The sequence below is a fragment of the Oryctolagus cuniculus genome, chromosome 3 (assembly GCF_051225735.1).
Source record: "Oryctolagus cuniculus isolate XC-2025 breed Fujian yellow rabbit chromosome 3, ASM5122573v1, whole genome shotgun sequence".
Lineage (NCBI taxonomy): Eukaryota > Metazoa > Chordata > Mammalia > Lagomorpha > Leporidae > Oryctolagus > Oryctolagus cuniculus.
The window spans coordinates 287882-315600 of NC_142869.1; the positions used below are offsets into that span (position 1 = coordinate 287882).

General features: G+C 58.3%; 1 protein-coding gene across 6 annotated transcripts; it reads right to left on the reverse strand.

Annotated features, from left to right (window-relative positions):
- ATG4B (autophagy related 4B cysteine peptidase) lies at nucleotides 1–27634 on the reverse strand. Of its 6 annotated transcripts, none has more exons than XR_011387022.2 (14): nucleotides 27465–27603; nucleotides 16033–16134; nucleotides 15847–15918; nucleotides 14014–14112; nucleotides 13105–13206; nucleotides 11709–11781; nucleotides 10030–10109; nucleotides 4962–5152; nucleotides 4182–4260; nucleotides 3938–4083; nucleotides 2617–2673; nucleotides 2095–2188; nucleotides 1456–1593; nucleotides 1–1352 (listed from the first exon to the last, which is right to left on the reverse strand). XR_011387022.2 is itself a non-coding variant. In XM_070069902.2 (14 exons), the coding sequence occupies exons 5-14, from the start codon at nucleotides 14072–14074 to the stop codon at nucleotides 1279–1281; spliced, it is 957 nt and encodes a 318-aa protein (XP_069926003.1). In that variant the 5' UTR covers nucleotides 14075–14112; nucleotides 15847–15918; nucleotides 16033–16134; nucleotides 18656–18714; nucleotides 27465–27533; the 3' UTR covers nucleotides 1–1278. The 6 variants fall into 6 exon arrangements, 4 of the variants coding, with proteins under 4 accessions (XP_069926003.1, XP_069926001.1, XP_051685349.1 ...); XR_016231308.1 differs by lacking the exon at nucleotides 27465–27603 and adding an exon at nucleotides 21720–21851; XM_070069902.2 differs by lacking the exon at nucleotides 1456–1593 and adding an exon at nucleotides 18656–18714 and having other exon boundaries at nucleotides 27465–27533.
- Nucleotides 27635–27719: the final 85 nt, after the last annotated feature.

Genomic DNA, 27719 nt, shown 5'->3' on the forward strand with positions numbered 1-27719 from the left:
TTTTCTACTGAAATGTTATTATTCGCCATTGAGCACAGCAAACTACACTACTGAGAAGGACAACATCCTCTTCAGAGCCTCGTGAGCAAGAGAGAGCTCCCCTTTGGTCCACGCTGGAGACCCTGAGGAGCAGAGGGCGACCGACCCCACCTCCCTCCTGCCCCACCCGCTGCAGCTGAGGGAGGCTGGGAGGAAAAGTGAAAGAAGAGAAAATAAATTAGGTTAGTGCTTGGAGCTAGGGAGTCCTCTGCTGCCTCACTGGGCCGGGCGGAGCTGACAGCCACAGCGGATGTCCCCAGAGACGAGCCGAGCTCCAGCCCCACTGCATGGGCAGCAGCAGCCCAGCCATCAGCTGCCAGCTCCCACCCCATCTGCACTTCCGAAAGCAGCTCTCCCAGCAGACGCAGGCAGCGTGGCACCCACGGGGCCCACAGCATGGGGTAAAAGGGCAGGTGCTGAAAGAGGCACCCAAGTGGGTCTGGAACCACAGCTGGAATCCATGAGCACTTTGGCTGCAGAACATCAAAACCTCAGTGACCAGAGAGGCCCCTGCAGGCGAATGCCACTCCCCTGTCCCTGTCACAGCATGGCTACCAAGCAGCAAGGGGTGCTGGGAAGCTGGGTGTGGCAGCTGGAGACACCTGGGATAGGCTGCCAGTGGCCGGGCCACCACGCGGTCCTGGCAGGCAGCCGGCGCTGCACTTTCCACACAGCTGGTCTGGGCACCTTCCTCTCCGAAGCAAGGAGGAACTCTGCTGTGACTCCACCTGATCTCCCGCGAGGTGACCCTGATACACCACACTGGGCAGAGGCCATGGCTGAGGGGACATGGCCCCAGAGCTTGCCTGCCCAGCAGCAGCCTGTCCACGGGCACCGGGCCACAGCGCAGCCACTGCTGTCCCTCACATGCCAACCTGTAGGGCTGCCACGACTGACTCGTGTCTGTTGAACAACTTCAAACAGGGCTTTAATTCCAAACCAACCACAGACCCAGGCACCAGGCGGCAGCAGCACTGAAGCCAACGAAGACGGCCAGACTGGCAGGGCTGCGGGGGGCTGCAGCAGTTCCAGGCCCAGCTGCACCAGGCTGTGTGGCAGCTCTTCCTGTGGACGTGCGCGCTGCACGGCGGGCAGTCTGACTCCAAGAAGGCAGGTCTCAGGGCGGCAGTCCTCGGCCCACTGGCAGAGTGGGGTGGCCCAGGGCACAGGCACTCAGCGGGCGGGCAGGCTAATGGCGCCCGGCGAGGCCTGCCGAAGCCGTTTCCCAATGCAGGATCTTCAAAGGGACAAGATTTCAAAGTCCTCATCTTCTGAGTCAAAGAATCTTTCTAGTCGCTCTACATCAGAAGACTCTAGAAGGAACAAGATAGAGGGTCAGCGAGGTCGACCCTCAGGGTAAGGAGGCGCTCAGCCAGCCCGCACTGGGGTTGGAGCAGCCACGGGGGAGGGAGAGACCTGAGGAGGCAGAGAGGAATCAACAGCCTAGTTAAGGAGAAGGCGCGGCCGGCGTGCGGCAGAGCTGGTTGGCAGGTATCGCTATGGGTGTGTCGAGTCCTGGCTACTTTGCTTGCGATCCAGCTCCCTGCTAATGGCCTGGGAAAAGCAGAAGAGGGCCCAAGTCGCCAAGATGGCCCCTGGACCCACATGGGAGACCCAGATGAAGCTCCTGACTCTGGCCTGGCCCAGCCCTGGCCCTGGCTGTTGCAGCCACTTGGGGAGCAATCGGAATCCCTCTTTCAAAATAAACAAACACCTCTTAAAAAGAAAGGGCACACAAAGAGAGCAGGACCCAGACACTGCTTGCAGAGGACAAGGACCAGGGAGGGGACCCCACTACCCCCAGACAGGGCTGCCCACGCCTAGCAGGCCTCTGCCTGGAGCCTTCCCGGCTGGCACCTGACACTCGGCTGGGCGTGCTTTTGGGCCCACCTCCTCATCTCCTGCAGAGTCCGAGGACGCTGACAGCACGGCCAGCCCCACGGTGCCCACAGTGCCCTGGGCAGGGGAGGAGACACTGCAAGGCTGAGCCTGGGGTCCATGGATGCGCTGCAGGCCTCACAGAAGCAGGCAGCGCCCAGGGAACTGCATACTCACCTAGGGACAGGTTCAGGACATCGGGACAGGCCAGGTGAGGAGGCTGCTGCTCCACCAGCTCAAACATGGGCAGGGCACCTCCCAGCAAGGACAGCTGTGGGCAAGACAAGGCTGTCACAGGCCACCCACCCATCATTTTGTCCCCACCCCTAGAGAGACCAGACAGCCACGGCCCTAGAGGAAGCACTGTTGCTATCCCATGGCACTAGGTGACAGCCATGGCAGGAGCCCAGTTTGCCAACTGGCGTGCGGAACAGGCCTGACTGGCTGGCAGTGCAGCAGCCAGCAGAGGGCTCAGGGCAGCTGGTGTCAGTGGAGGAAGCCCCCAGGAGCAAGCTCCACTCAGCACCTCCTGTGTCCACACAGGATGGGGGTGCACCAGAATCCCCGATGACATGAGTGCCCGGTACGCACACCCAGGTCCCTCACGTGAGCACCATGGGACCCCTGGCCTTGGCCCTGTCTACCCGCTGCCGGTTCCCCAGGAGGCTCTGCGCTGCTGTGCGAGGGGCAGCTACAGACCTTCCTGACTTGCTGGCACCAGTCATTGAAGTCTTCCTCTGTCTTGCAGAAGAACCCCTGCAAGAAAATGACGATGTCACTGAAAGAAAGCCCTGTGGTGAACAGCAGCGGCAGCCAGCAAGGCCCCAGTGCAGCTGCAGCCGGCACCCGGCCTGGATTTCCCTACACAATGCGACGTCGGGTGCGCTTTCCAAGCCTCCCTGACTCCCACAGACGAAGCAGTCACCAGTCTGCTCCACAGCCACGTGTGGAGGCCGGATTCCAGGTGCGACCACACACCCCACGGTGAGCCGCTGACCCACACACGTGCTCGCCCACGTGCCTCCCTTCAGTGAGGTGAGCAACTCAAAAGCAGGTTCACCTGGGCTGTGCGTGTGAGAAGCGTGTGCACTCCGGGACTGAGCTGTGTCCAAGAGACTCTCTGGTTTTAGGACCCGACTTCTCTTTTTTTTTTTTTTTTTTTTTTTTTGGACAGGCAGAGTGGACAGTGTGAGAGAGAGAGAGAGAGAGAAAGAGAGGTCTTCCTTCTGTTGGTTCACCCCCAATGGCCACTGTGGCTGGTGCACTGCGCTGATCTGAAGGCAGGAGCCAGGTGCTTCTCCTGGTCTCCCATGGGGTGCAGGGCCCAAGCACTTGGGCCATCCTCCACTGCACTCCTGGGCCACAGCAGAGAGCTGGCCTGGAAGAGGGGCAACCGGGACAGAATCCGGCGCCCCGACCGGGACTAGAACCCGGTGTGCTGGCACCGCAGGCAGAGGATTAGCCTAGTGAGCCGCGGCGCCAGCCCCTTCGATTCTTAATAATGGAACTGAGAGGATCCCTGAGGTACAGCTGTTGCATCTCCAGGCTGTCACTCTTCCCAGTTTTTCCTCTGGGTAGAGAAGGGGTAAAGGGTGGTCCTTCCCCACTGGGTCACTTTAGGGTGGGCAGCAAGACTTCACTGAGAGGTGGTGAGAGGAGCAGGACTAACAGTCACACTCACACACTCCCATCAGCAACGCCTACACACGCACCCACTCACACACACTCCCATCAGCAACGCCTACACACGTACCCACTCACACACACACACTCCTATTAGCACACGCCTACACATGCACCCACATTCACATGCACATGGCTCTGCTGTCAGAAGGCTGGAGAGGACCTGAGTGGTCAGATGACACAGGGACCTGTTGTGCCTTTAGACCAAACGTGCACAGATACTGACTCCAAAATGCTAAAAAAAAAATTTAAAAATCCAAGGCGCCCGTCCTCATTCCATACAGGATCTGGTACAAAACGCCCCGCACGTGCCCGGTGGCCCTTGGGTCAGACGCACCACAGCGATGGACGGGTCAAGCTCCCCGATGCTCATCCTGCAGGGCGGGTGTTGGCAGTGGAAGCTCTCGTCAGGAATGAAGCAGAGGTCCGTCAGCTCCACGGCCGGCTGCGTTGTGTGGGGGTCCAGGTAGATGAGCTCCTCACCTGGGCGACACAGCAGCGGTCAGCGGGCAGCCACCCCAAGCCAGGCTGAGGCACGGGAGCAGGCAGAGGCCGCCCTTCAGAGCCTGGTCTGGACTCACCCACGTAGCCGATGAAGTAGTGGGCGCTATTGGGCTTCCCTCCGATCACCCCCAGCGACTGGGGCATCCTGAAACAGAGCTGTGGGAGAGAGGCGAGGCGCTGTGCACACGGGACAGCGCACACAGATGCATGGCCAGCCGGCCGGGCGCCCAACAGGCCAGAGCAGGAGGACAGAGATGACGGGGTCCTACAAAGTCCAAGCCCAGGAGGGACAGCACAGAACAGTCCACAGGCTCAAGAGCAGAGGCTGGGAGACCCCCTCACGGAAAAGCAGGCGAGTGACAGGGAAGGAGCCACCAGCTAGGGCCAGAGAATGAGATGGATACAGTCTGACGCGATGAGTTGGGTGGGGAGGAGCAGAGAACAAAACAGAGCTGAGGCCCCCAGCAGGCTCTGAGAGCAGTCAGAGGGCTGGAGGCCGGGGCTGAGACCACTCTCAGCTCCTACAGTGATGGCCTCGAACATGACTTCCTGGTTACGGCCCTGAGCTCACTGAAGGAAGGAGTGGGGATGTGCTCACCAGGGATCTCAGTGGTCCTCGGGCCCCCCCCCCAGCCCTGCCCACAGCCCCCTCCCACAGGCCGACTCTCCAAAGGGACAAGGACCCGGGAAGGAGAGCACGCCTTGAACACCAGGACCCTCCAAGTAAGTTCTCAAGTCACCCTAAGTGTAGGATCCCACACTTGCAAACAAAACGAGGAGGAGGCCCCTCTCACCTTAAGGGGCAGGTGATGTGGTCCTGGCAGATGTGGCTGCCAGCCCCCAGACTGGCCACTCACCTTCAGGGTCTCCACGTAGGCCTCGTTGATGTCAGTGAGCCCCAGGCGCAGTGGGATGAGAAGCACCAGGGGTCTCCAGGGCGACCTGTTGGTGACCTCGGTGCTGGCAGGGAACCCATTGCAGTGCCAGTCGGCACCTGCAGGCGGGGTGGCGGCTCCTGCGCAGGGATGGCTGCTCCTGCACAGTCTCCCTGCGGGGGAAGAGCTCACAGGCCAAGGAACCAGAAAAAAGTGCTCCCGAAGAAGCAGAAAAAGTGAGCTAAAAAGCCAAGTGCTTAAAAAGCAACTCAAATTTGGAAAACAGAAGTATAAAAAGGATAATGTTTTATAATTCTGCCACCCACAGAGAAACGTTGCCTGTGCATATTCAGTTTGAAACTTTATTGTGAAATGGAGCACACCCACAAAACAGCCAAGAGCTCCTGGCCCGCCAGTTGCCTGCCTGGCCACACACAGCTCACCACGCCCGGACACTGCTCAGCAGGAAGGCACCAGCACTAATTCCTCCTCCTTTCCTTGCACTAACTGGCAGAGCGACTCCAGCGTGGGGAACACACACCTCCCACTCAAGGTGGGGACACACAGCGGGAGCCTGGAGCATCGGAGATGGCACAAACATGGGACAACTGAAAGGATTGACAGGGGCTGGCATTTGCCTAGCAGTTAAGACACCAGCTGGGATGCCGCAATGCCCAGATTCGAGTCCTGGCCCTGGCTCCTCACTCCAGCTTCCTGCTGGGAGGCAGTGGTGATGGCTCAAATGTCTAGGTTCCTGCCTCACACAAGGAAGACACAGGTTGAATTCCCAGCTCCTGGCTTTGACCTGGCTCAGCCCTGGCTGTTGTAGGCATTTGGGGAGTGAAACAGCAGGCAGGAGCTGTCTATCTAATTCATTAAAGAATGAGAGTAACCATTAATACACTGCATTAAAAAGAATCCATGAATCCGTGAACCCTGAAAAACCTTTTCCAATACGGAGGGGGAAGGGGGCCCTTCTCAACAATACCAATCCATAAACATGGAGGAAGATGAGGCAGAAACCACCAAGTTCAGATCCATATGTAAGAGACGATCCACATAAAACTCATGCATATTAACGATCACTCCCTGCTCAGTAAACGAGACCAGAGTACAGACTTCAGCTTCCCCAGGTGACCCAATGGAGCTCACTGACCCCAAGACAGGCGACAGCTGCTACTCTTGAGCCAGAAGACCCACATCCAACTATCACGAAACAGACGCAAATCAAGGGGGCAGCACCCCATTGAAGAATCAGGTCAAGCTGATGCTATGGAAGACCAGAGAGGGAGGAAGAACTTTTTGGACTAAAGGACAGTAGAGATGTGGCCACTACCTACACCCAATGTTGGGCCCTTGATCCAACCAGCAAGCCAGCCCCCAAGGTGGTTCCTGGACAGTGGGGGCATCGGGCTGAGTCACAGGACGTTTGGGTAGGACTGAAACCTGTGCAGACAGCTCAGAACACTTAGGGAAGAAGGTGTCTTAGCTTTCTCCTCAGACTCCACCTAATTATTTTTAAACAAGTTACAGAGACAGAGGGAGAGACAGACAGACCGACCTTCCATCCACTGGTTCACTCCCCAAATGGCAACAGTGGCCAGGGCTGGGCCAGCCTGAAGCCAGGAGCCAGGAGCTTCTTCCGCAGCTCCCACATGGGTGCAGGGGCCCAAGGACGTGGGCCATCTTCTACCGCTTTCCCAGGCCACAGCAGAGAGCTGGACTGGAAGCGGATCAACTGGGACTCCAACCAGCACCAGGTGGGATGCAGGCAGCCTAGCCCGCTGCGCCTCAGCACTGGGCCCGACTTTCTATTTCCCAGGAAGTGCCAGTTCCTGAAGTTGTCAGCGGAGCACTTGCTCTGAGCAGCGGCGCACTCTGCCATCAGAAGCTGGCCTCTTACTGTGTCATCTTGGTCTGCTACGTGTCCTCTCTACAAGCACAGGTCTGGCTTTCTGTCTGTCTTGGTGGGAAAGTTCCAGGTGATGACATGGTCCTAGCCGAGGCCCCTCCGCCATCTCAGGTGGCAGGGCCTGTGGCCCTCGCACCTGAGCTCTCATCAGTTCACATGTGGTCTTCCAAGCCCTAGGAGTTTTAACATTTTTTCGTTTGGAAGACAGAGAGACAGAGATCTTCCATCTGTTGGTTCACTCCCCAAATGCCTACAAAAGCTGCGCCCAGGCAGGCTGAAGCCAGGAGCCTGGAACTTAACCCAGATCTTCCAGGTGGGGCAAGCACCACACTCAGGGTGACCTCAGCCAGACGCTACTTCAGACGTGGGTTTGAGACAGGGACACAGGTACTGTAATGCAGGATACAGTGCCGTTTAAGAGGGCAGGTTCTGATAGTGGTCTTCTCCCCACTACTCAACAGTGACAACAGCCACACAGATGTCTGCCGTGCCCTGCCCCTGGAAGCCAGGACGGCCTGGCAAAGGCAGCTCAGTGCCGGCACCAGCACCATCATCAGGATGTCTCACCACTACCCAGGGCTTCTCTCCCAGGCCTTTGGAACATCCTGACGCGCACAGCGGCTCTCGGCCCTGCGCACTGCCGTCACACCTTGCACAGGGTGAGTTCCAGCTCCCTGACTCCGGCTGCCCTCTCTCCCGACTGTCCCTGCATGGCATCTAACAGACCCCCACGTGCCATCTATCCCAGGTTCAACTCCTCCCCCGTCTGCGGCGGCTGTGAGGGCCGGACCTCCCGACAGGAGAGACCGTGGGGCCCGCATGGCCATCTCTGCTGGCCTTCAACAGGCATTCCTGCAGTCTGAGTGTGGTCCCCTCTCACTGGTTCTTCCACAAGCAGTTGAGGGACAAGAGCCCTGGCCTGGCCAAGGTGCCTTCTCCCCAGGCTGCCCACTGGGCAAGTCCTGGCAGCTCATTTCCTGTCTATATGGAGGCCCTCTGCATCTCCCCACACCCACACCCACACCACGCACACTGGGCTGTCAGTCTGCGTGTCCTTGCAAGCTGTTCTGGTTCATTGGATTCCTCCTAGCTCAGACATCGGATCCCCTCCCACCCCCACGACGGGCAGTGACACCTCTGCTGGGAAGTGACTGACCCTAGTCATGACCAGGGCTCCCACATTCCCTGGGAGCTGTTACAAATGCTGACTCAGCAGCCAGCGCTGTGCCACAGCTGGTTAAGCCATGGGAGTGCCACTTCCATCCAGCTCCTTACCAATGCACCTGGGAGGCAGGAGATGGCCCAAGTACTAGAGGTCTCTGCCACCCACGTGGGAGACTTGGATGGAGCTCCTAGCTCTGGGTGTTGTGGCCATTTGGCAAGTGAACCTGTCGATGGAAGGCGTGGTGTGTGTGTTTGTGGTTCTGCCTTTCAAATAAATTAATCTTTTTAAGAACTGCAGACTTGGGTCCTGCCCTCTAGGACCCAAACCATCTCCTTCTGATAAGCCCTTAATTCATGTGCTCAACATAGTTCCAGCACTGCCTCTCTGGACAACTGAGACCCCAGATGAGACTGAAGCCAGACAGAGTCCACATAAAGATAGTCACAGGCCGGCGCCGCGGCTCACTAGGCTAATCCTCCGCCTTGCGGCGCCGGCACCCCGGATTCTAGTCCCAGTCGGGGCGCCAGATTCTGTTCCGGTTGCCCCTTTTCTAGGCCAGCTCTCTGCTGTGGCCAGGCAGTGCAGTGGAGGATGGCCCAAGTGCTTGGGCCCTGCACCCCATGGGAGACCAGGAGAAGCACCTGGCTCCTGCCATTGGATTAGCGCGGTGTGCTGGCCGCAGCACGCCGGCCACAGCGGCCATTGGAGGGTGAACCAAAAGCAAAGGAAGACCTTTTTCTCTGTCTCTCTCTCTCCACTCTGCCTGTCCAAAAAAAAAAAAAAAAGATAGTCACAAAGCCCCTGGGGCCCTCACCATGCCACACAAATCCAGTGTGATGGGCATTCCGAAAACAGCCTGACCCTTGCCCTCCCTGGCCATCGCACTGTGGCAACCAGCCTCCCTTGTGAGGTTAGGACACCGTGTCCCGTGTCAGAGCGCCTGGGTTCAAGTCCCACCTCCACTTCTTATTCTAGCTTCCTGCAAATACACACTCTGGAAGACAGATGGGCATGGGAGACCCAGATGGAATTCCCGGACCCTGGCTTCAGCCTGGGGAGTGAACAAGGAGACGGGCAATCTGTCTCTGTCTCTCTGCCTTTCAAATAATAAAATAAATACAAATTCTAGATGGTGAGTATGGTTAAGGATGATGGAGGAGAAGCAATCGAGGGACTAGAGTGTGCAAAGAGTGTACTAGAGTGTACGAGTGGACAGAGCAGCTAGCTAACGAGACAGTTACGACACCATTAAGTTTTTGAAAAGCACAGATACTGAAAGTATGTCAAATCTTAGTGTTTTATTTAAAAAACTATTTTACTTATTTGAAAACATTTATTTTATTTATTTATTTATTTATAACAACAGAGAAAGAGATCTTCCATCTGCAGGTTCACTCCCCAAATGGCCGCAATAGCCAGGGCTGGGCCAGGTGGAAGCCAGGAGCCTGGAGCTCCCTCTGGGACTCCCGTGAGGGTGGCAGGGGTTTAAGTACTTAAGCCATCACCTGTTTTCCCAGGCCCATTAGCAAGGAGCTGGACTGGAAGCAGAACAGCCAGGAGGCACACCAGTGCTCTGATATGGGTCACTGGCACTCGGCAGCGAGCTTACCCTTAACCTGCTGCACCACAACACGAGCACCAATATGTATTCTTTCTGAATGGCAAAGGCAGTGAGGGAAAAGGCAGAGGAAGAAACACACAGCTTTCTATCAACACCCCAAGCTGAGCACAGAGTGCTGCTGGGATCAAGGTCGCATCTCCTCCCTCCTGACCCTACAGCTGCATCCCAGAATGACCTGGGGGTGAAGAGGTCCTGTCACTGCAGGGAAGTGACCAGATGTGGCCCAATGTGCACAGTGCAACCTCCCCAGTGAGGCTCCTCTGTGGGCTCAGGCAGGAAAGTGGGCACAACGCCACCCCTACTCCCCGCCCCCCCAATTCCCACCGTGCGCACTGAAGCCCCAGGTACTCACTGATCTCCTCCATCACCACGGTGTTGTCCATGGCGATGTGGACTGCCAGGGAACTCCACGTGTCGAAGACGGCCAGCTTCCTAGGCAGAGCAGGAGAGACACGCCGTGAGCCTCCACCACCACAGATGCTGCGTCCCGGCCCAGGGTTCAGGCTGCTCAGGGTGAGAGGAAGTCAAGGGGCACGAACGCCACGGAAGGGAGAAGCGGAGGCTGGTGCCTCTCTTGCTCACTTAGGCCCAGGGTCCCTTCTGCTGCAGCTCAGCTGCCATTTCCGAAACACAGCGCACGGCAAGAGCCCCTCGGGCAGCACAAAGACAAACACGTGCCCAGGCCCCAGATGCTGCAGCTCTCACCAATTCTGAGGCTGCCCTAGCCCAGTCTCACTGTGCACCCTGACGCCAGCACCCCTCTGCTCTGTGCTCGCCCCAATGCCACCAAACACGGAACAGACAATGGCGTTCTCACGGAGACCTACTGGGGAGCAAAACGGTAAATGACAGTGGGAAGGAAGGGCAGATTCTTTTTTTTTTAAAGCTATCATTTATTAAATGTTTATTATTATGTTTTGTTTTGTTTTTTTTTACAGGCAGAGTGGACAGTGAGAGAGAGAGACAGAGAGAAAGGTCTTCTTTTTTTGCTGTTGGTTCACCCTCCAATGGCCGCTGCGGTCGGTGCACCGCGCTGATCCGAAGCCAGGAGCCAGGTGCTTATCCTGGTCTCCCATGGGGTGCAGGGCCCAAGCACTTGGGCCATCCTCCACTGCACTCCTGGGCCATAGCAGAGAGCTGGCCTGGAAGAGGGGCAACCGGGACAGAATCCGGCGCCCCGACGGGGACTAGAACCCGGTGTGCCGGCGCCGCTAGGTGGAGGATTAGCCTAGTGAGCCGTGGCGCCGGCCGGAAGGGCAGATTCTGCAGAGGTGTCGGGAGCCCGACAGACTGTGGGATGCAGCAGACAGAGAGGCACAGCGCCAGAGAAGGCCGAGGCAGCAGGGGCGTGGTCTGTCTGGGGATAGAAGCACACAGCAAACAGGAGAGCAGCCTGCTCCTCCCTTCCAGTCCTACTGCAATGCTGACAGACAGCAGCCCTCTGGAGGCCGACACCCAGGGGAAGGCGCCACTCACAGAGCAGCTGCCAGGAGGGCCCTGACAGCGCATGGGCAGGGCTTGGCAAGTAACGCAGGTGCACACTACAGGAAGGTCCCAGGCAAAGGGATACCAGGGGGATGCAGCCAGGGAACTGTGTCAGCTGGGAAGGCCCTGGCCGTTCAGAGCACGGGCATGCTGGCTGCTATTTACAAAAGCAACCTCAGAATGGCCAAGAGAGAAGAGACCCAGAAGGCATGAGGGGAACCCTGGTCAGCATCCGGATGTATTTTGGGTAGAAAGAAACAAAGGAGTCTGGAGTGACCCTAGATTGGGCCTCAGTGCCTCCAGGAACAGCATGGTCATTCCCCACAGAGCAGCAGGCTGGCTCGGGGTGGGGTAGGGGCCGTGATCTAGAGCAAGGCACTCATTTTATTGGAAAACAAATTCTGCTTCCCACGACCGCTGACACGGCCACCTGAGGACCCTCTCGAGGGCCCTCCAGTTAAGAGGAAAGGGCCTCTTCCTTCCCTTGGCAACAAAGACAGGACGGGGTGGCCCCAGGGAATGGGGCAGGGCTGGGCTGGTACGTACTTGAGGACCTGGGCGACAGTGTTGGGCCCATACCACTGGCCTACTGACTTGCCCTCGCCGACGCCCATTTGTGCTGCGGAAGACAGATCCAGGTGAGCGGCACACCCTCCCTCCCATCCTGACCACCATCCCGTGCCCTGTGCCCTCGGCAAACACTTTGCAGGAGGCCTGGACAGGCCAGCCCACCCTCCAGGAGATGCCAGGACGCTCCCTCCAGGAGGGAGGCAGGAAAGGTCGAAGCTTCTCAGGTCTGCTCTTCACTGAGGAAGCACCCTCTGTTTCTCTCTCAGGCCTGTACTGTTAACCCCTTCCCTAGCTGAGCACAGACAGCTCAGAGCTGGGCCTGTATGACAAAGGCCACCTGAGCACCCACGTTCAGACAAGGCACACAGGAACAAGAACCTCTGAGGTGGAGTCCAGTTCTCACAGGCTCTGCAATGGACAGCAGCCACTGCAGGCCGTAAGGGCACAGGGCCAGGGCAAGGCCTGGGATCTGATCTCCTGCTGCATCTCACAGCCCCCGCCCCCACTCGAGCCCATGCATCTCACAGCCCCTACTCCCCACTCAGCCCATGCATCTCAAGCCCCGGCCCCCACTCAGCCCATGCATCTCACAGTCCCTGCCCCCACTCCAGCCCATGCATCTCACAGCCCCCCTGCCCCCCACTCAGCCCATGCATCTCACAGTCCCCGCCCCCACTCCAGCCCATGCATCTCACAGCCCCCCTGCCCCCCACTCAAGCCCATGCATCGCACAGCCCCCACCCTCACTCGAGCCCATGCATCTCACAGCCCCCACCCCCACTCCAGCCCATGCATCTCACAGCCCCCGCCCCCACTCCAGCCCATGCATCTCACAGCCCCCGCCCCCACTCCAGCCCATGCATCTCACAGCCCCCGGCCCCACTCGAGCCCATGCATCTCACAGCCCCCGCCCCCACTCCAGCCCATGCATCTCACAGCCCCCGCCCCCACTCCAGCCCATGCATCTCACAGCCCCCCACCCCCACTCGAGCCCATGCATCTCACAGCCCCCGCCCCCACTCGAGCCCATGCATCTCACAGCCCTGCCCCCACTCCAGCCCATGCATCTCACAGCCCCCCACCCCCACTCGAGCCCATGCATCTCACAGCCCCCGCCCCCACTCGAGCCCATGCATCTCACAGCCTTGCCCCCACTCCAGCCCATGCATCTCACAGCCTTGCCCCCACTCCAGCCCATGCATCTCACAGCCCTGCCCCCACTCGAGCCCATGCATCTCATAACCCCCACACACACTCGAGCCCATGCATCTCACAGCCCCCCCCCACACACTTGAGCCCATGCATCTCACAGCCCCCGCCCATACTTGAGCCCAGAAGAGCTCTCTGTGGAGCTCGGGACACCCTCCCAGACCTATCTGATGAATGGAGTAGTAGCTGTCCTTCCTGTCCATGAAGGCATGCAGGACACTCAAGTAGCTGTCTGGTTGCCTCTTCTGCTGTGTCCACCGCCAATCTAACAGACACAGACACAGGTCAGCTTCACCACCAACAGGAGAAACACAGAGACGCAGGTGGCATCCAGACCCCGCAGACGCCAGCTCTGCACACGCACGCCAATGCTGACACCCCGGAGTCTTAGGTTAACGGCGGATGGATCGAGGGTGGAGACTTGACACATGAACGGCTCTGGAGGCACCTGGGGTTTAAGAAACTGAGGCAGCCTCAGCAGGCCACACTCATGAGGACACCATGCAACTGTCCCTGCACCAGTGACAAGGCCACCCCGTGTGGCACTGTGAACCTCCAAACTGTACGCTAACATAATTGCATCTAGTAAAGTCAGCAATCAACCCAGTGCATGATCACTCCAGAAAACCCCAAATGCTAGCTTGTGCTTTACCTGGACTCTTATTTATTTATTTATTTGACAGGCAGAGTGGACAGTGAGAGAGAGAGACAGAGAGAAAGGTCTTCCTTTGCCATTGGTTCACCCTCCAATGGCCGCCACGGCCGGCGCTGATCTGAAGGCAGGAGCCAGGTGCTTCTCCTGGTCTCCCATGGGGTGCAGGGCCCAAGCACTTGGGCCATCCTCCACTGCACTCCCGGGCCATAGCAGAGAGCTGGCCTGGAAGAGGGGCAACCGGGACAGAATCCAGTGCCCTGACCGGGACTAGAACCCGGTGTGCCGGCGCCGCAAGGTGGAGGATTAGCCTGTTGAGCCACGGCGCCGGCCCTCTGGGCTCTTTTTTAAAATCCCCTTTCCCCATAGTCCTCTCTGCTCCTAACATGGCTGTGAGCTCCCCACTCCGGCCACACTCACCTCGGCCTAAGTGCCGACACACCAGGGCTTGGGCGAAGATCATCTGGCCACACCGCAGCATGCAGCCCCAGCCCGTGTCTGAAGTGGGGCCAGTTCCCCCTGTTGTGGACAAGGAGGAGGACTCGTGGTCAGAGTGGCTGCACAGCACAGGCAAGGACACCCTCACCCATCCGCTCTGCCTGTGGCCACACGCTGCCCAGGGTGACCTGTCCTGACAGCCCTCTCAAACACAGGCGAGGTGGCACGTGCAGCAGAGGTGTGGCGTCTCAGTGCTGGGCTGACACCTCAGGCTCTTCACGTGCACTGTGTGACAAGGTGTTTGGGAGACAGCATGGAGGCTGCCAGCAGGAGCTCCAGGGATGCCACCACAGGCCTGTCACAGAGAAGGATGACAAAGGGCACCACGTGGTGGGGGAGGCAGGCGGCAGCGCCACACCAAGGTTGGGGAGCAGGGACTCAGGGTCAGACCATGAGGGCTGCAGTCCAGGCCTACCCTTCACCCACCTCCCCGCCTCCAGCAGCTTCTCCCATACACACTGGGGGACAGCGCAGCCTCCTGGGGCACAACGGGCAGCCGGGCAGCAGCGCTCCCGCGGCCCATCCCTGGCCCATCCCTGCACGACACTGACAAGAGGAAGGCTGCTCTCCAGCACCGGTCTCCTGCCCAGTGCCTGGCACAGTCCTTGAGGACCAGGACCGAACAGAGGGCAGGCACCAAGCAGATGTGCAGGAAGGATCTGTGGAATTCCCAGAGCGACTGTGACAAGTCACCGCACCGAGTGTCACGTGTGGGAGTGCGCACCTGCCTGTGCTGCATCTGGTGTGTGCATCACTTCCCCCTTGCACCCAAAGAACGCATGAAGCCCCGTTCAGAACGGCACCACGTTCATAAGAATGGTGCCTCTTCAGGGGCACCACAACCTGGCCACCAGTGCAACATCAGCCTCGTCCCTAACCTCTGTTCTCAACTGTCCGAGCACAGTCCACACCCTGCATCCACTTCAGGGCACAGAAGGAGGCACTCGCTCTGAATGGAACGTGCTTTTGTGGGACATAAAAACACATCACATCCACTTTACCTCTCAAATCTCCCACTGCTAAACATGGAATGCACCAGAAAGGTGAAGCACACAGAGCAATGGCTTCCACACATTCTGGACCTGGAGTGAGAGACACAGCGGGGACAGGACCCAGCACACTCACTCAGATCCACAAACCGGAACTCAGTCTCCTGCAGCAACATGCTATCTTTCTACGGCTAATGCGCCGTCACAATCTGTTCTGTCCTGCGTTCTTTAAAAGCTGGCTGGAGGGCCAGAGTTGTGGTAGGCTAAGCTGCCACTTGCAACACCAGCATCCCATATCAGAGTGCTGTGTCGAGCCCGGCTGCTCCAATTCTGACCCAGTTCCCTGCTAACACGCCTGAAAAGACAGAGGAAGACAACTCTGAGCACTCAGACCCCTGCCACATGTGTGGGATACCAGGATACAGTTCCTGGCCCAGACCTAGCTGCTGTGGCCATTTAGGGAATGAACCAGCAGATGGAAGATCTCCCTCTCTCTCTCTGTGGCTCTACCTTTCAAATAAATAAATACATCCATCTGTAAAAATAAAATAAACCGCTGGTTGTGCCCTGACGTGACTTCGACACTCAGGACAAGTGGTGACCTGAGTGGCGTCAGAAGCCTGCACTGACACGTCAGACCTGCCATCCCTGGGTCCTCAGCTGCCTCACATCTCCAGGGTTGCCTAAGGGCTGTGCAAAGCACTGGCCCAGAGCACGAGTAAGCTTTCTCCTCCTTAGAACGTCGCAGCACAAACGGGGCACTCACCAATGGCTGGGAAGTTCTTCCTGTATGTGAACCAGAGTCTAGACGCCACATCGGACAAGATCTCGTTCTTTTCTAGAGGTTATTTAAGAGAAGAACACACAGGGGAGCCATGAGTCTGCAGGCCACATCACACAGGTCAGTCGCAACCATCAGGATCACAGCCCCTGCCTGCGGCACGACTCATACCTGTGAGAAGGCTGTACTTTCTACCCAGTATCCACACGGGCTCCGAGGTCTCGGGGAAATCCTCAAACTCGGCAAACCGGAGAGTGTCGTAGGTCAGAGTGGCTGTTGAGAGCAGAAACACACATCTATCAGGCTTCTGGGATTTCATAAGATATAGCAAAGAGGCCCTTGATAGCATTTCTATACCAAAATAAAAACGCTCGTCAATTCCTTTTTCTTCACTACTTGAAAGGCAGAATGAAAAAGAGGGGGGAGACAGAAAGAGCTCTCCCTTCTGCCGGCTGTGATGCTTGGGGCTGGGCCAGGACAAAGCCAAGAGCCCAGGCTCATCGGCAGGGCAGCAGCCAGGACTTGAACCGGCCCTCCACAGGTGACACTGGCGTCAGAGGTGGTGGCTTATCCAGCTGCACAACACCACCCCTACACGTGTCACGCCGTGTGTCCGGTGCTACCACAGCCACCGCCGTCAGGACAACGACACGTGCAGGAGCCAGCAGCGAATGTGAGGCTGAGGAAATCAGCTGGGGCCAGCCTGAGTAGAATGTACATTTAAAAACAAAAAAAGAAAACTGACCCAAACAATTGTTTTAGACTTAAAATGTTTAAAGCCTAGAGGACAGAGTGACATGAAACCACACCTTTGGTCTTCGTGGGCCAGGGCGGCCACAGGAAAACCAGAGCGTGGAGTCAGCCATCCCGGACACCTCAGCTCAGCCAGCGGCACGTGCTGTACTGGGGGCAGCCTCTTCAGGGGCACAAGTACTAGGCTCCTGGTCCCCTCCTTGGATAGCACAGTGAGCTGCAGGGGGTGGGCGCGTGCGACTCCTGAATGGGGAGTGACCCCAGACATGAAGCCCCCTGCAAAGTCCTCCAATGTGCCTGATGCCAAGATATCATGCCTGGAACCTGTGTGCAGGGTGACGCCACTCCTGGAGGGGGACATGTGGCCACACCCCGTTCCCAGGTTGGCTGGTCAGGAGCCATAGTATCCACGAGCTGTGCTGACAAGGCCTTTGGGCTGGTTCTGTCTGCTGCAAGAAGGGATCCAGAGGCCCAACACCCTCCTGTGCACAGAACTGTGCCTGAGGAAGCCTGTGTTCTACACCGTTTCCCAACAAAAGCTTCTGGCAGGAGGCAGGGCCGAGATGCACACAGCTCACTCTGAGTTGGCATCAGGGTTGTTGTTGTTGTGTGTGTGTGTGTTTTTTTTTTTAAGGTTATTGCGGTAACCTCAGTGTTTTTTTTTTTTCTTTTTTAAAAATTTACTTGAGGGGCTGGCACTGTGGCACACCAGGTTAAAGCCCTGGCCTGAAGCGCTGGCATCCCATTTGGACGCCAGTTCTAGTCCCGGCTGTTCCTCTTCTGATCCAGCTCTCTGCTGTGGCCCAGGAAAGCAGTAGAAGATGGCCCAAGTGCTCTGGCCCCTGCACCCGCATGGGAGACCTGGAAGAAGCTCCTGGCTCCTGGCTCTTGATCAGTCAACTCCGGCTGTTGTGGCCATCTGGGAAGTGAACCAGCGGATGGAAGACCTCTCTGTCCGTCTCTACCTCTCTCTGTAGCTCCATCTTTCAAATAAATAAAAATAAATCTTAAAAAAAAAAATTATTTGAGCCAGCGCCGCGGCTCACTAGGCTAATCCTCCGCCTGCAACACCGGCACACTGGGTTCTAGTCTCGGTTGGGGTGCTGGATTCTGTCCCGGTTGCTCCTCTTCCAGTCCAGCTCTCTGCTGTGGCCCGGGAGGGCAGTGGAGGATGGCCCAAGTGCTTGGGCCCTGCACCTGCATGGGAGACCAAGAGAAGCATCTGGCTCCCGGCTTTGGATCAACGCGGTGCGCTGGCCGCAGCGGCCATTGGAGGGTGAACCAAGGTAAAAAAAAAAAAAAAAAAAAAGGAAGACCTTTCTCTCTGTCTCTCACTGTCCACTCTGCCAGTCAAAAAAAAAAAAAAAAAAAAAAAAAAAAAAAAAAAAAATTGAGGGGCTGATGCTGTGGTGTAGGGGGTAAAGCTGCCGCCTACCGTACCGGCATCCCATATGGGTGCCAGTTCAAGACCTGGCTGCTCCACTTTCGATCCAGCTCCCTGCTAATGGCCTGGGAAAGCAGTGGAAGATGCCCCAAGTCCTTGGGCCCCTGCGCCTGTGTGGGAGACCCAGAAGAGGCTCCTGGCTCCTGGCTTCGGTTCAGCTCAGCTCCAGCCATTGCAGTCATTTGGGAAGTGAACCAGCAGATGGAAGACCTCTCTCTCTCTGCCTCTCTCTCTGTAACTCTGCCTTTCAAATAAATAAATAAATCTCTAATGCATGGAACAGCAGGGCTAGGCCAGACTGAAGCCAGGAAACCAGAACTGAACCCAGGTCTCCCACATGGGTAAAGGAACCCAAGTACTGGAGCCATCACCTGGTGCCCTGAGGGTGAGCATTAGCAGGAAGATGGAGGAGAAAGACTCAGAGCAAGCACTCCGATACCGATGCCACGTCCCAAGTCACCGCGGCACCAGACGCCTAGCCGGACTCAGCTTGGGAGAGCAGCCCCGCCTCTCAGTGACAATGGCAAACACTAACACCACGAAAGCACGAAGTCACCTGAAGTCCCCTCCCCTGCCAACACCTCCTGAAGTCCTTACCCTCAGACCCACTGCAGACGAGACCACATCTGCGGTTTCCTCATCTCTACCTTGTTTTTCTAAGAAAACATAAAATAAAATGAAGATTTTATTTATTTGAAAGGCAGAGTGACAGAGTGAGGGAGCAACAAAGAAACCTGTCAAATGCTGGTCTGCTCCCCAAGTGGTTGGCGAAAGTCAGGGCTGGGCCAGGCTGAAGCCAGGAGCCAGGAGCTCCATCCAGGCCTCCCACAGGGTGGCAGGGGCCCATCACCCACTGCCTCCCAGGAGCGTCAGCAGAAACTGGATCAGCAACGAGCAGCTGGCTCTGATGCGGGATGCCAGCATCACAGACAGCAGCTAAGCCCACTGTGCCAACATGGGCCCCGTCTTCACCTTTCTGACAATGAGATCATCACTGCATATGTATCCTACCAACACACATGGGTGCTATCAGCAACAGGTGCACCCTGTCACGGACTGCTGGCATAAGCCCACTCGTGCTCGACGTCACAGACCGTGGCACAAACATGCCTGCCACGTGTGTTCACTGTCTCACTGCCAATGAGTGTCTCTGCCAACACGTGTTCACTGTCCCACTGCTGGCACAAGTGTCCCCGCCATGCATGTGTTCACTATCATACTGCCAGCACAAGTGTCCCCGCCACACACGTGTTTACTCTCATACTACCAGCACAAGTGTCTCTGCCACACATGTGTTCACTGTCACGGACTGCCAGCATGAGTGTCCCCACCACATCCATGTTCACTGTCGCTGCCAGCACAAGTGTCCCTGCCACACACGTGTTCACTGTCGTAGACTGCTGGCATGAGTGTCCCTGCCACATGCGTGTTCAGTCAGACTGCCGGCACCAGCGTCCCCACCACACACATGTTCCCTGTCACAGACTGCCAGCACGAGTGTCCCCGCCACACATGAGTTCACTGTCACACTACCGGCGCAAGTGTCCCCACCACACACGTGTTCACTGTCACAGACTGCCGGCATGTGTCCCTGCCACATGCGTGTTCACTGTGATGGACTGCCGGCACCAGCGTCCCCATCACACACCATGCTCACTGTCACAGAATGCCGGCATGAGCATGCCTGCCACGTGTGTGTTCACTGCTATGGACTGTCGGTACAAATTTCCCAGCCACATGCGTGTTCACTGTCACAGACTGCCGGCACCAGCATCCCTGCCACCAGCGTTTACTACCATGGACTGCCGGCATCCGCGTCTCTGCTATGTTTCTATGCCATGCACAATCCTTCAGGGAAAAACGGGCAGGGGCCATCAGGATTCATATCCCAGCTCAGGCACTCACTGTAGGTTCCTAGGCCACTTAATTCACGTCTAACCACAGCCCATCCCACATCCATAAGCTGGGCTAATAACAGGGCAGCCTTGTGTGTGGCTGTGAGGCCTCCCACACACATGTGGGGCTCCGGACTCAGCTGGCGTCATGGAGTCACAGACACACAAGCCTCACCACGCCCAGCAGCACGAGAAGAACTAGCGAATCCACAAGCACAGTGCTCGGCTTCCTGAGAGGTGTGAGGGCAGTACTGGGGGACAGCAGGGACCACACCAGCAGCGCTGCCCTTCCCTGTCCAGGCTTTCAAGGACCATGTCAGCCACGCTGATCTCACGTAAGCTTCCTGTCCCCCAGTGAACTGACCTGCAATGGGCTCACGCTCAGGCCTCCCTCTAGAAGCTGCAAACATCCACCTCTCCAGAGACTTCAACCTCTAGGCTGTGTTCAACGCGTACACTCAGACCAGAAAGTTCTCAGGGCAGGAGCTGCAAACACCCCCATCCTACTCCAACTCAAAGACTGCAGGGCAGGCACTTTAATCCTGTTGGCACTGGAACCTTCTATTGAGATCTGAGATACCCCCAAAGACCCAGCTTTGAGCTAAAAATGCAATATCTATTAAATCCTGGAGAGTTGACGAGCGCATGGGATAAGCCTCTCTGCAGAGCATTCCAGGATGCATCGGTGGTGCACTGGAACTGGAGGAGGGGGACTGAGCTTCCATGGTATCCAGCCTCCAGTACTGAAAATATAAATAACAGGGCCGGCGCCGCGGCTCACTTGGCTAATCCTCCGCATGCGGCGCCGGCACACCGGGTTCTAGTCCCAGTTGGGGTGCCGGATGCTCCTCTTCCAGTCCAGCTCTCTGCTGTGGTGTGGGAGTGCAGTGGAGGATGGCCCAAGTGCTTGGGCCCTGCACCCGCATGGGAGACCAGGAGGAAGCACCTGGCTCCTGGCTTCGAATCAGTGCGGCGCCCCGGCCGCTGCGGGCACTTTGGGGGTGAACCAACGGAAAAGGAAGGCCTTTCTCTCTGTCTCTCTCTCACTGTCTAACTCTGCCTGTCAAAAAGAAAAAAAAAATATATATATACACACACACACACACACACATAAACAACAAAGGAAGGGGCCAAGCAGATGAAGCAGAGATGGAAGAAGGCGCACTCTGGAAAGAGGGTGACAGCCAGGCCTACTTCCTGGTTTATCAGCACACTTTACAGGCAAGGAAGCCGACTTCAGAGGGAACAACACCAACACTCCTGCTGCAACCACGACAATTATGGGCTGGGTGGCCTCATGAGCTGGCAGCCAGCAAGCAGACCAGTGGGGCAAGATGACCACGAGTCCCTGGGGAGGCTGCCACGCTCCCTGCCCGCAGCCCAGCTTCCGTGCTCTTCCCGGCTGGGATGCGCCCAGGCCCCTCCCAGAACCTCCCCTGTGCAGGATGTGAGCCACACCACAGTGTCCCCTTTTCTAGACACCTGGATGACACCACAAGGGGGGCATCCGTGTGTCACACTGGCCGGCACAAGCCCCACAGCAAGCAGTCAGAGGTCTGAGCCACTACCAGCCGGCTGGGAACCTCTCTGTGCCTCAGCTCTGTCACACTCTGCCCCCCTCACAGGACTGGGTAAGGGGGAAACAGGAGCGCCTTCTCCAGTCCCTGACGCTGAGACAGGCACACACACAGCATCCAATTCTGTCCCCAGACTGGCTGCAGTCCCAAGCACAATATAAACTGAACAAAATATGTGAATTTCTTTACCAGAACTGAATGCAGAAGCCTTCGTGGCTGGCTCCCGGGGCCCTCCGCACGCAGGCTGCAGGACAGGCATGGTGGACCCCAGGGAGCACAGGAAGGCCCTCACATCTGAGTCCTCGTCGAACTGCAGTGGTGTGAGGAGCAGGAGCCAAACAGCTCCACTACACTATCAACAAGAAATAAGCAAGAGCTACGCTGCCTGCAGGAGATCTGCACGGACTTGATAGGAACCACCCATGGCCCGCACACACCCTCCTGAGGCCTTACCAGCCCCACACTGACCCCCAAAAGTGCACATAAACTGCAGGCTGAAGAGGCCCGCAGAGACTCCCTGAACAGCCTCTCCTGAGCGGCAGAGGGAGAGCTCCAGGTTGACCTTCCCGCGAGACAGTTCTCCCAGCCCACTCTGTACCTGCCCGACGCCGGGGCCTGACACCAAGGCCCCACGACGACAGGGCCCTGAGCTCGCCCGATGATGGGGCCCTGTCCCTGCCCAACGCCAAGGCCCTGCTCGCCCTTCAAGACCTACATTCACCAGCCCAGAGCTACCACCCGTGTGAATGCTGTGAGAAGCCACCCTCCGGGGCTAAGACAAGTGAGGAGCACCGGAGGTACTCTGGGAACCCAGGGTGGTCGGTTTGCCTGGTGTGCTGTGTGAATTAGAATGCATAATGAAGCCCTTATTGGAACCAACACAGCCTTGGTGTCGTTACTACGCTCGCAATAAGAGGTTCTGCACCGTGTGATGGCAGCCCCCAGCGGACCCCGCCTCACCTGCACACCCTCCCAGCCGCCACTGCAGCACCATGCACAGATCCTGGGCTCCCGACCACTCCCTTCTGACGTCTGTGGAGAATGACAGCCCACGTGTGCACTGAGTGACACACATCTGAACCTCACCAGGCCCACAGATGGGCAAGGTGGCCAGCTCTGCCAGCGGCATAAGGGCCCAGGAAAAGAACAAATCCCGCGTGGAAAGCTCAGTCACTGACAACTGCACGGGCTGGCCGTCACCAACTCCACTCGCCAGGTTTGCCAGCCACTCACAGGTGAGCCCCACTCGGGCATTCTCCATGGAAGGGCTTGCCTTTCTCACAACCCTGGCTGTGACTCAGCCCAGCACCCTCACGCCGTGACCCCAGCACCTCACATGGACCTCAGAACCCTCACACGGCAACCTCAGCACCCCCACGTGACCTTAGCACCCTCACCTGTGACCTCAGCACTTGCATGTGTGACTTCAGCACCCTTGCGCTATGACCTCAGCACCCGCACGTGTGACCTCAGCACCCTCAAGCTGTGACCTCAGCACCCGCATGTGTGACCTCAGCACCCCCACGTGACCTCAGCACCCTCACCCGTGACCTCAGCACCCTCAAGCTGTGACCTCAGCACCCTCACGCCATGACTTCAGCACCCTCACATGGACCTCAGCACCCTCACGTGTGACCTCAGCAACCCGCACGTGTGACCTCAGCACCCTCACGTGTGACCTCAGCACCCTCACACCATGACCTCAGCACTCTCGCGCTGTGATCTCAGCACCTTCACACATGACCTCGCACCTCACATGTGACCTCAGCACCCTCACATGTGACCTCAGCACCCGCACGTGTGACCTCAACACCCTCAAATGTGACCTCGCACCTCACATGTGATCTCAGCACCCTTGCGCCGTGACCTCAGCACCCTCAGTGACCTCGCACCTCACATGTGACCTCAGCACCCTCAGTGACCTCGCACCTCACATGTGACCTCAGCACCCTCACCCGTGACCTCAGCACCCTCACCCGTGACCTCAGCACCTGCACGTGTGACCTCAGCACCTCACATGTGACCTCAGCACCCTCACCTGTGACCTCAGCACCCTTGCACCATGACCTCAGCACCCTCAGTGACCTCAACACCCTCAAATGTGACCTCAGCACCCTTGCGCCGTGACCTCAGCACCCTCAGTGACCTCGCACCTCACATGTGACCTCAGCACCCTCAGTGACCTCGCACCTCACATGTGACCTCAGCACCCTCACCCGTGACCTCAGCACCCTCACCCGTGACCTCAGCACCTGCACGTGTGACCTCAGCACCTCACATGTGACCTCAGCACCTCACATGTGACCTCAGCACCCTCACCCGTGACCTCAGCACCCTCACCTATGACCTCAGCACCCGCACATGTGACCTCAACACCCTCAAATGTGACCTCAGCACCCTCAAATGTGACCTCAGCACCCTTGCACCATGACCTCAGCACCCTCAGTGACCTCAACACCCTCAAATGTGACCTCAACACCCTCAAATGTGACCTCAGCACCCTTGCACCGTGACCTCAGCACCCTCACCTGTGACCTCAGCACCCTCAAATGCGACCTCAGTACCCTTGCGCCGTGACCTCAGCACCCTCACGCACCACAGCAGGCCATTTACGAAGTGGTCCACAGAGCTGCTGGGATAAGAAGTGTGCCTCAGGGCCAGGGTTGTGGCGTAGCAGGTAAAGCTTCTATCTGCGATGCCAGCTTCCCACATGAGTGCCCGTTCACGTCCCAGCTGCTCCACTTCGGATCCAATGGCCTGGGAAAAGCGGTGAAAGATGGCCAAGTGCTTGGGCCCCTGCCACCCACACCCCTCCCACCTCCATAGGAGACCTGGGTGGAGCTCCTGGCGTCAGACTGGCCCAGCCCTGGCCATCGTGGCCATCTGGGGAGTGACCAACAGATGGAAACTGTCACTATGCCTTTCAAATAAGTAAATAAATCTTTAAGAAAAAAAGGAAGAGAGAAAGCAAGCAAGCAAGCGAGCGAGCTGTGCCTCAAAATGAGTGCCAGTCTCCAGGGGATGATTTTATTTTGAAAAGAAGATATGACTAAATACTGTTAATGCAGCAGGCAGAAAAAAGCTCAGGCTGAGTTTTACCAGGCTCTCTCCACTTAGCTCCAATTACACTAATTAACCAGGAAGAAACACAAAAACCATAAGCAGCAAATCTCTCTTAGAGCTGACTGTAAAGTATCTCATCTTGAAAATACTTCCCTGAACACCTACATATTCTGAAAGATTAAACTTGATAAATAAACTCAACAGAAAGCCTCTCCTTTTCCCGTAGAAAGCTCTCATGTTTACGGTAACAACATGAATATGGTTATTTCTTCTATTCCCAAAGAGTATATATGAAGACACTGGCTCAACGGCTCAGCTCAGAAAGAAAGGGAGGAAGACGAGAGACAAAGCAAGCAGCCCAGGTCCCAGCTCCATCAGACGCACAGGGGACACGGCCCCAGCAAGCACCACACACAGGACGTCCACCCTAAAACCACTGCTCACAGGATGTCCACCCTAAAACCAGTGCTCCTTCTTAGGCATCGCAGTGTACACCCTTTACCTCACACACAAACTCTACGAACTGAAATTTTTTTTTTAAAGATTTATTTATTTATTTACTTGGAAAGTGGAGTTACAGAGACGTAGAGAGAGAGAGAGAGAGAGAGAGAGAGAGAGAGGTCTTCCATCTGCTGGTTCACTCCCTAAATGGCCACAATGGCTGAAGCTGGTCCGATCTGAAACCAGGAGCCAGGCGCTTCTCCCAGGTCTCCCATGCAGGTGCAGGGGCCCAAGGACTTGGGCCATCTTCTACTGCTTTCTCAGGCCATCAGCAGAGAGCTGCATCAAAAGTGGAGCAGCCAGGTCTCAAACTGGCACCCATATGGGATGCTGGCACTGCAGATGGCAGCTTTACCTGCTGTGCCACAGTGCCAGCCCCTGAAATTCTTGATTTTTCTTTGAAAGGCAGAGAGAGAGAGACAAGAGAAAGACGAGTCTTCCACCTGCTGGTTCGCTTCTCAGCTGCCCACAACACAGGGCCGGGCCAGGCTGAAGCCCTGCGTACGGAGCTCCAGCGAGCTCTCGCACAGGAGTGGAGGGCTGCCTCCCAGGACGTGCCTAGCAGGGAGCTGGAGTGGAAGTGGAGTCTGGACGCGAACCCAGTGCTCTGGTGTGGGATGCGGGTGTCGGAAGCGGTGTCTTAACCCCTGTGCCGAAGGCCCAGCCTGCAAATCCTCGCAGCAGGTGTCTGCGTGAGTTGCTGACTCAAGTGGTGGTCCCTTGACTGCCAACCTCCAGCCAGACATGAGACAGAGCTTGTCCTCAAGGAATGGGCAGAGTGGCCGCTGCGGTGCTGGCCCTGCCAGTTCCTGCAGCCAGGAGCAGTGGGGAGAGCAAAAGCTAACCAGGGTCCACCTGCTTCTCCTAACCAGTCCCAGCCCCTGCGACCTCCCACCCATCTCCAGCCCAGGCAGTTTCCCTCAGCTCCATTTGGTCCCTGGGCATCGCGGCACAACACCCAACTCAGAGGGCTGCCCGCCCAGGAGGCCTCACCGGCCTCTTGGCGCCACGCTTAACCCCTCCCTTGCCTCCCACATCCACCCCTGGGGCCCAAGCTTCAGAGCCTGTCCAGAATTCACGCCGACCTAGACCTGCGCCACCCCCTTGCCTCCCCACGGTCTCCTTGCCCCTGTCCCGGCCTCCGCAGTCGGCTCAGCACACACCGGAGCGAGTCGGCTGATCGGGCTCCCTGCACAAACCTCCCCAGGGGTCGCCATCCTGCTCCGAGCGAACGCCCATGTCCTCACGAGGGCCTGTCTCACTCGCCCTCGGCCCCCCTGCACGTCCTGCACAGCCGCGGGTCCCAGCCGGAACACAACCTCGGGGCACGTGTCCCCCACCAGCTGCTGCTAACCAGGCCTCCCGTCCAGGACGTCAGCTGCGCCAGAACCAGGGTCTTCCATCCCCTCACTCCTCTAAGTCAGAGGGTCTGGGGCCGTGCCCTAGTAATGGATGCGGTTTCCGGGGAAGCTCGGCCGCCACACGGGCACTGCCGGAGGCCTCCGCGCGCCGCACGCTAACACCTCCTCTGTTCCTGCAAGCGGCAGTGTCACCCCCGCGCACGTGAGGACGTCCCAAAGGGGGGCCCCGTTCCTCCCCGCGCTCAGCTCCGACCTGCGGGGCGACCACGTCGGACGCTCACTGTCCACACGCAAACCGCACAGGGAGGACGCGCGGGCCACGACTCGCCGGGAAGCGGGGCTCCCCCCACCCCGACCCGCGTCAGCCGCGCGCCGCGCCGGGACCTTCCCCGGCCACCGTCGCGGCAGCGCGTTCGGGCAGGGACAGCCGCCCGGGCCTTCCGCGCCTGCAGGGATCCTAGGACGCAAAGAAGCTGCTGTCAGTGCGGAAGCCTGCAAACGGTGCGGGGCCGGCCGAGAGCTCCGAGACGCGTCGCCAGCAACGGCGAAGGCATCGTCCCCTCCCGAGGGAAACGCGGCAAACGCGGCCTCGCGCCGCCAGCAAGCTCGGACCCCGCCGCACGCACCCGCACAACACACAACCCGGCGAGCTGGACAGGCACCCAGAGGAGCTCCCGGCCTCCGGCCTGCCGGTCACTTTGCAGTCTCGGCGCGAAGGCCCAGCCGTGCCGCCCGGAGCGCCCGCCCCCAGGCCTTCGACTTCGGGCCGCAAAGTCCGCGCCCCAGCGGGACCGCAGAGCGCCGGCGGCTCCGACGTGACAGGGACAGGCGGTCGGGGGCGCGGCGCGGCGTCGTCCCCGCGCGCCCCCGGTCCGCGGACGCTGCCCACACCTTGCCCAGCCCAGGCCGCCGCGGCGTGCGCCCAGCGGATCGCGGCGGGCGGGGCCGAACAGGAGGCAGAGAGAAGCCGGTTCGCCTTACGGGGAGGCCCCGGGCCCGCGCCCCTTACCTGCGTCCATCTTCCCGGTCCGGCCGCCGACTGACCCGCGCGGAGCCCGACGGGCTCGCAGCGCGACGCGACGACGGGGCGGCGCGAGGGCCAATCGCAAGCGGGCGGAAGCGCGGGCGGAAGCGCGGGGGCCGCCATCTTGGCGTACGGTGGCTGCCGCGAGCCCCAAGGCCGCGCGCGGAGGGTGCGGCCGGCGGTTTACCCTGCTGCCCGGCGGGACCCTTCGCGCCACGCACCGCGCTCTCTCCCTCGGAA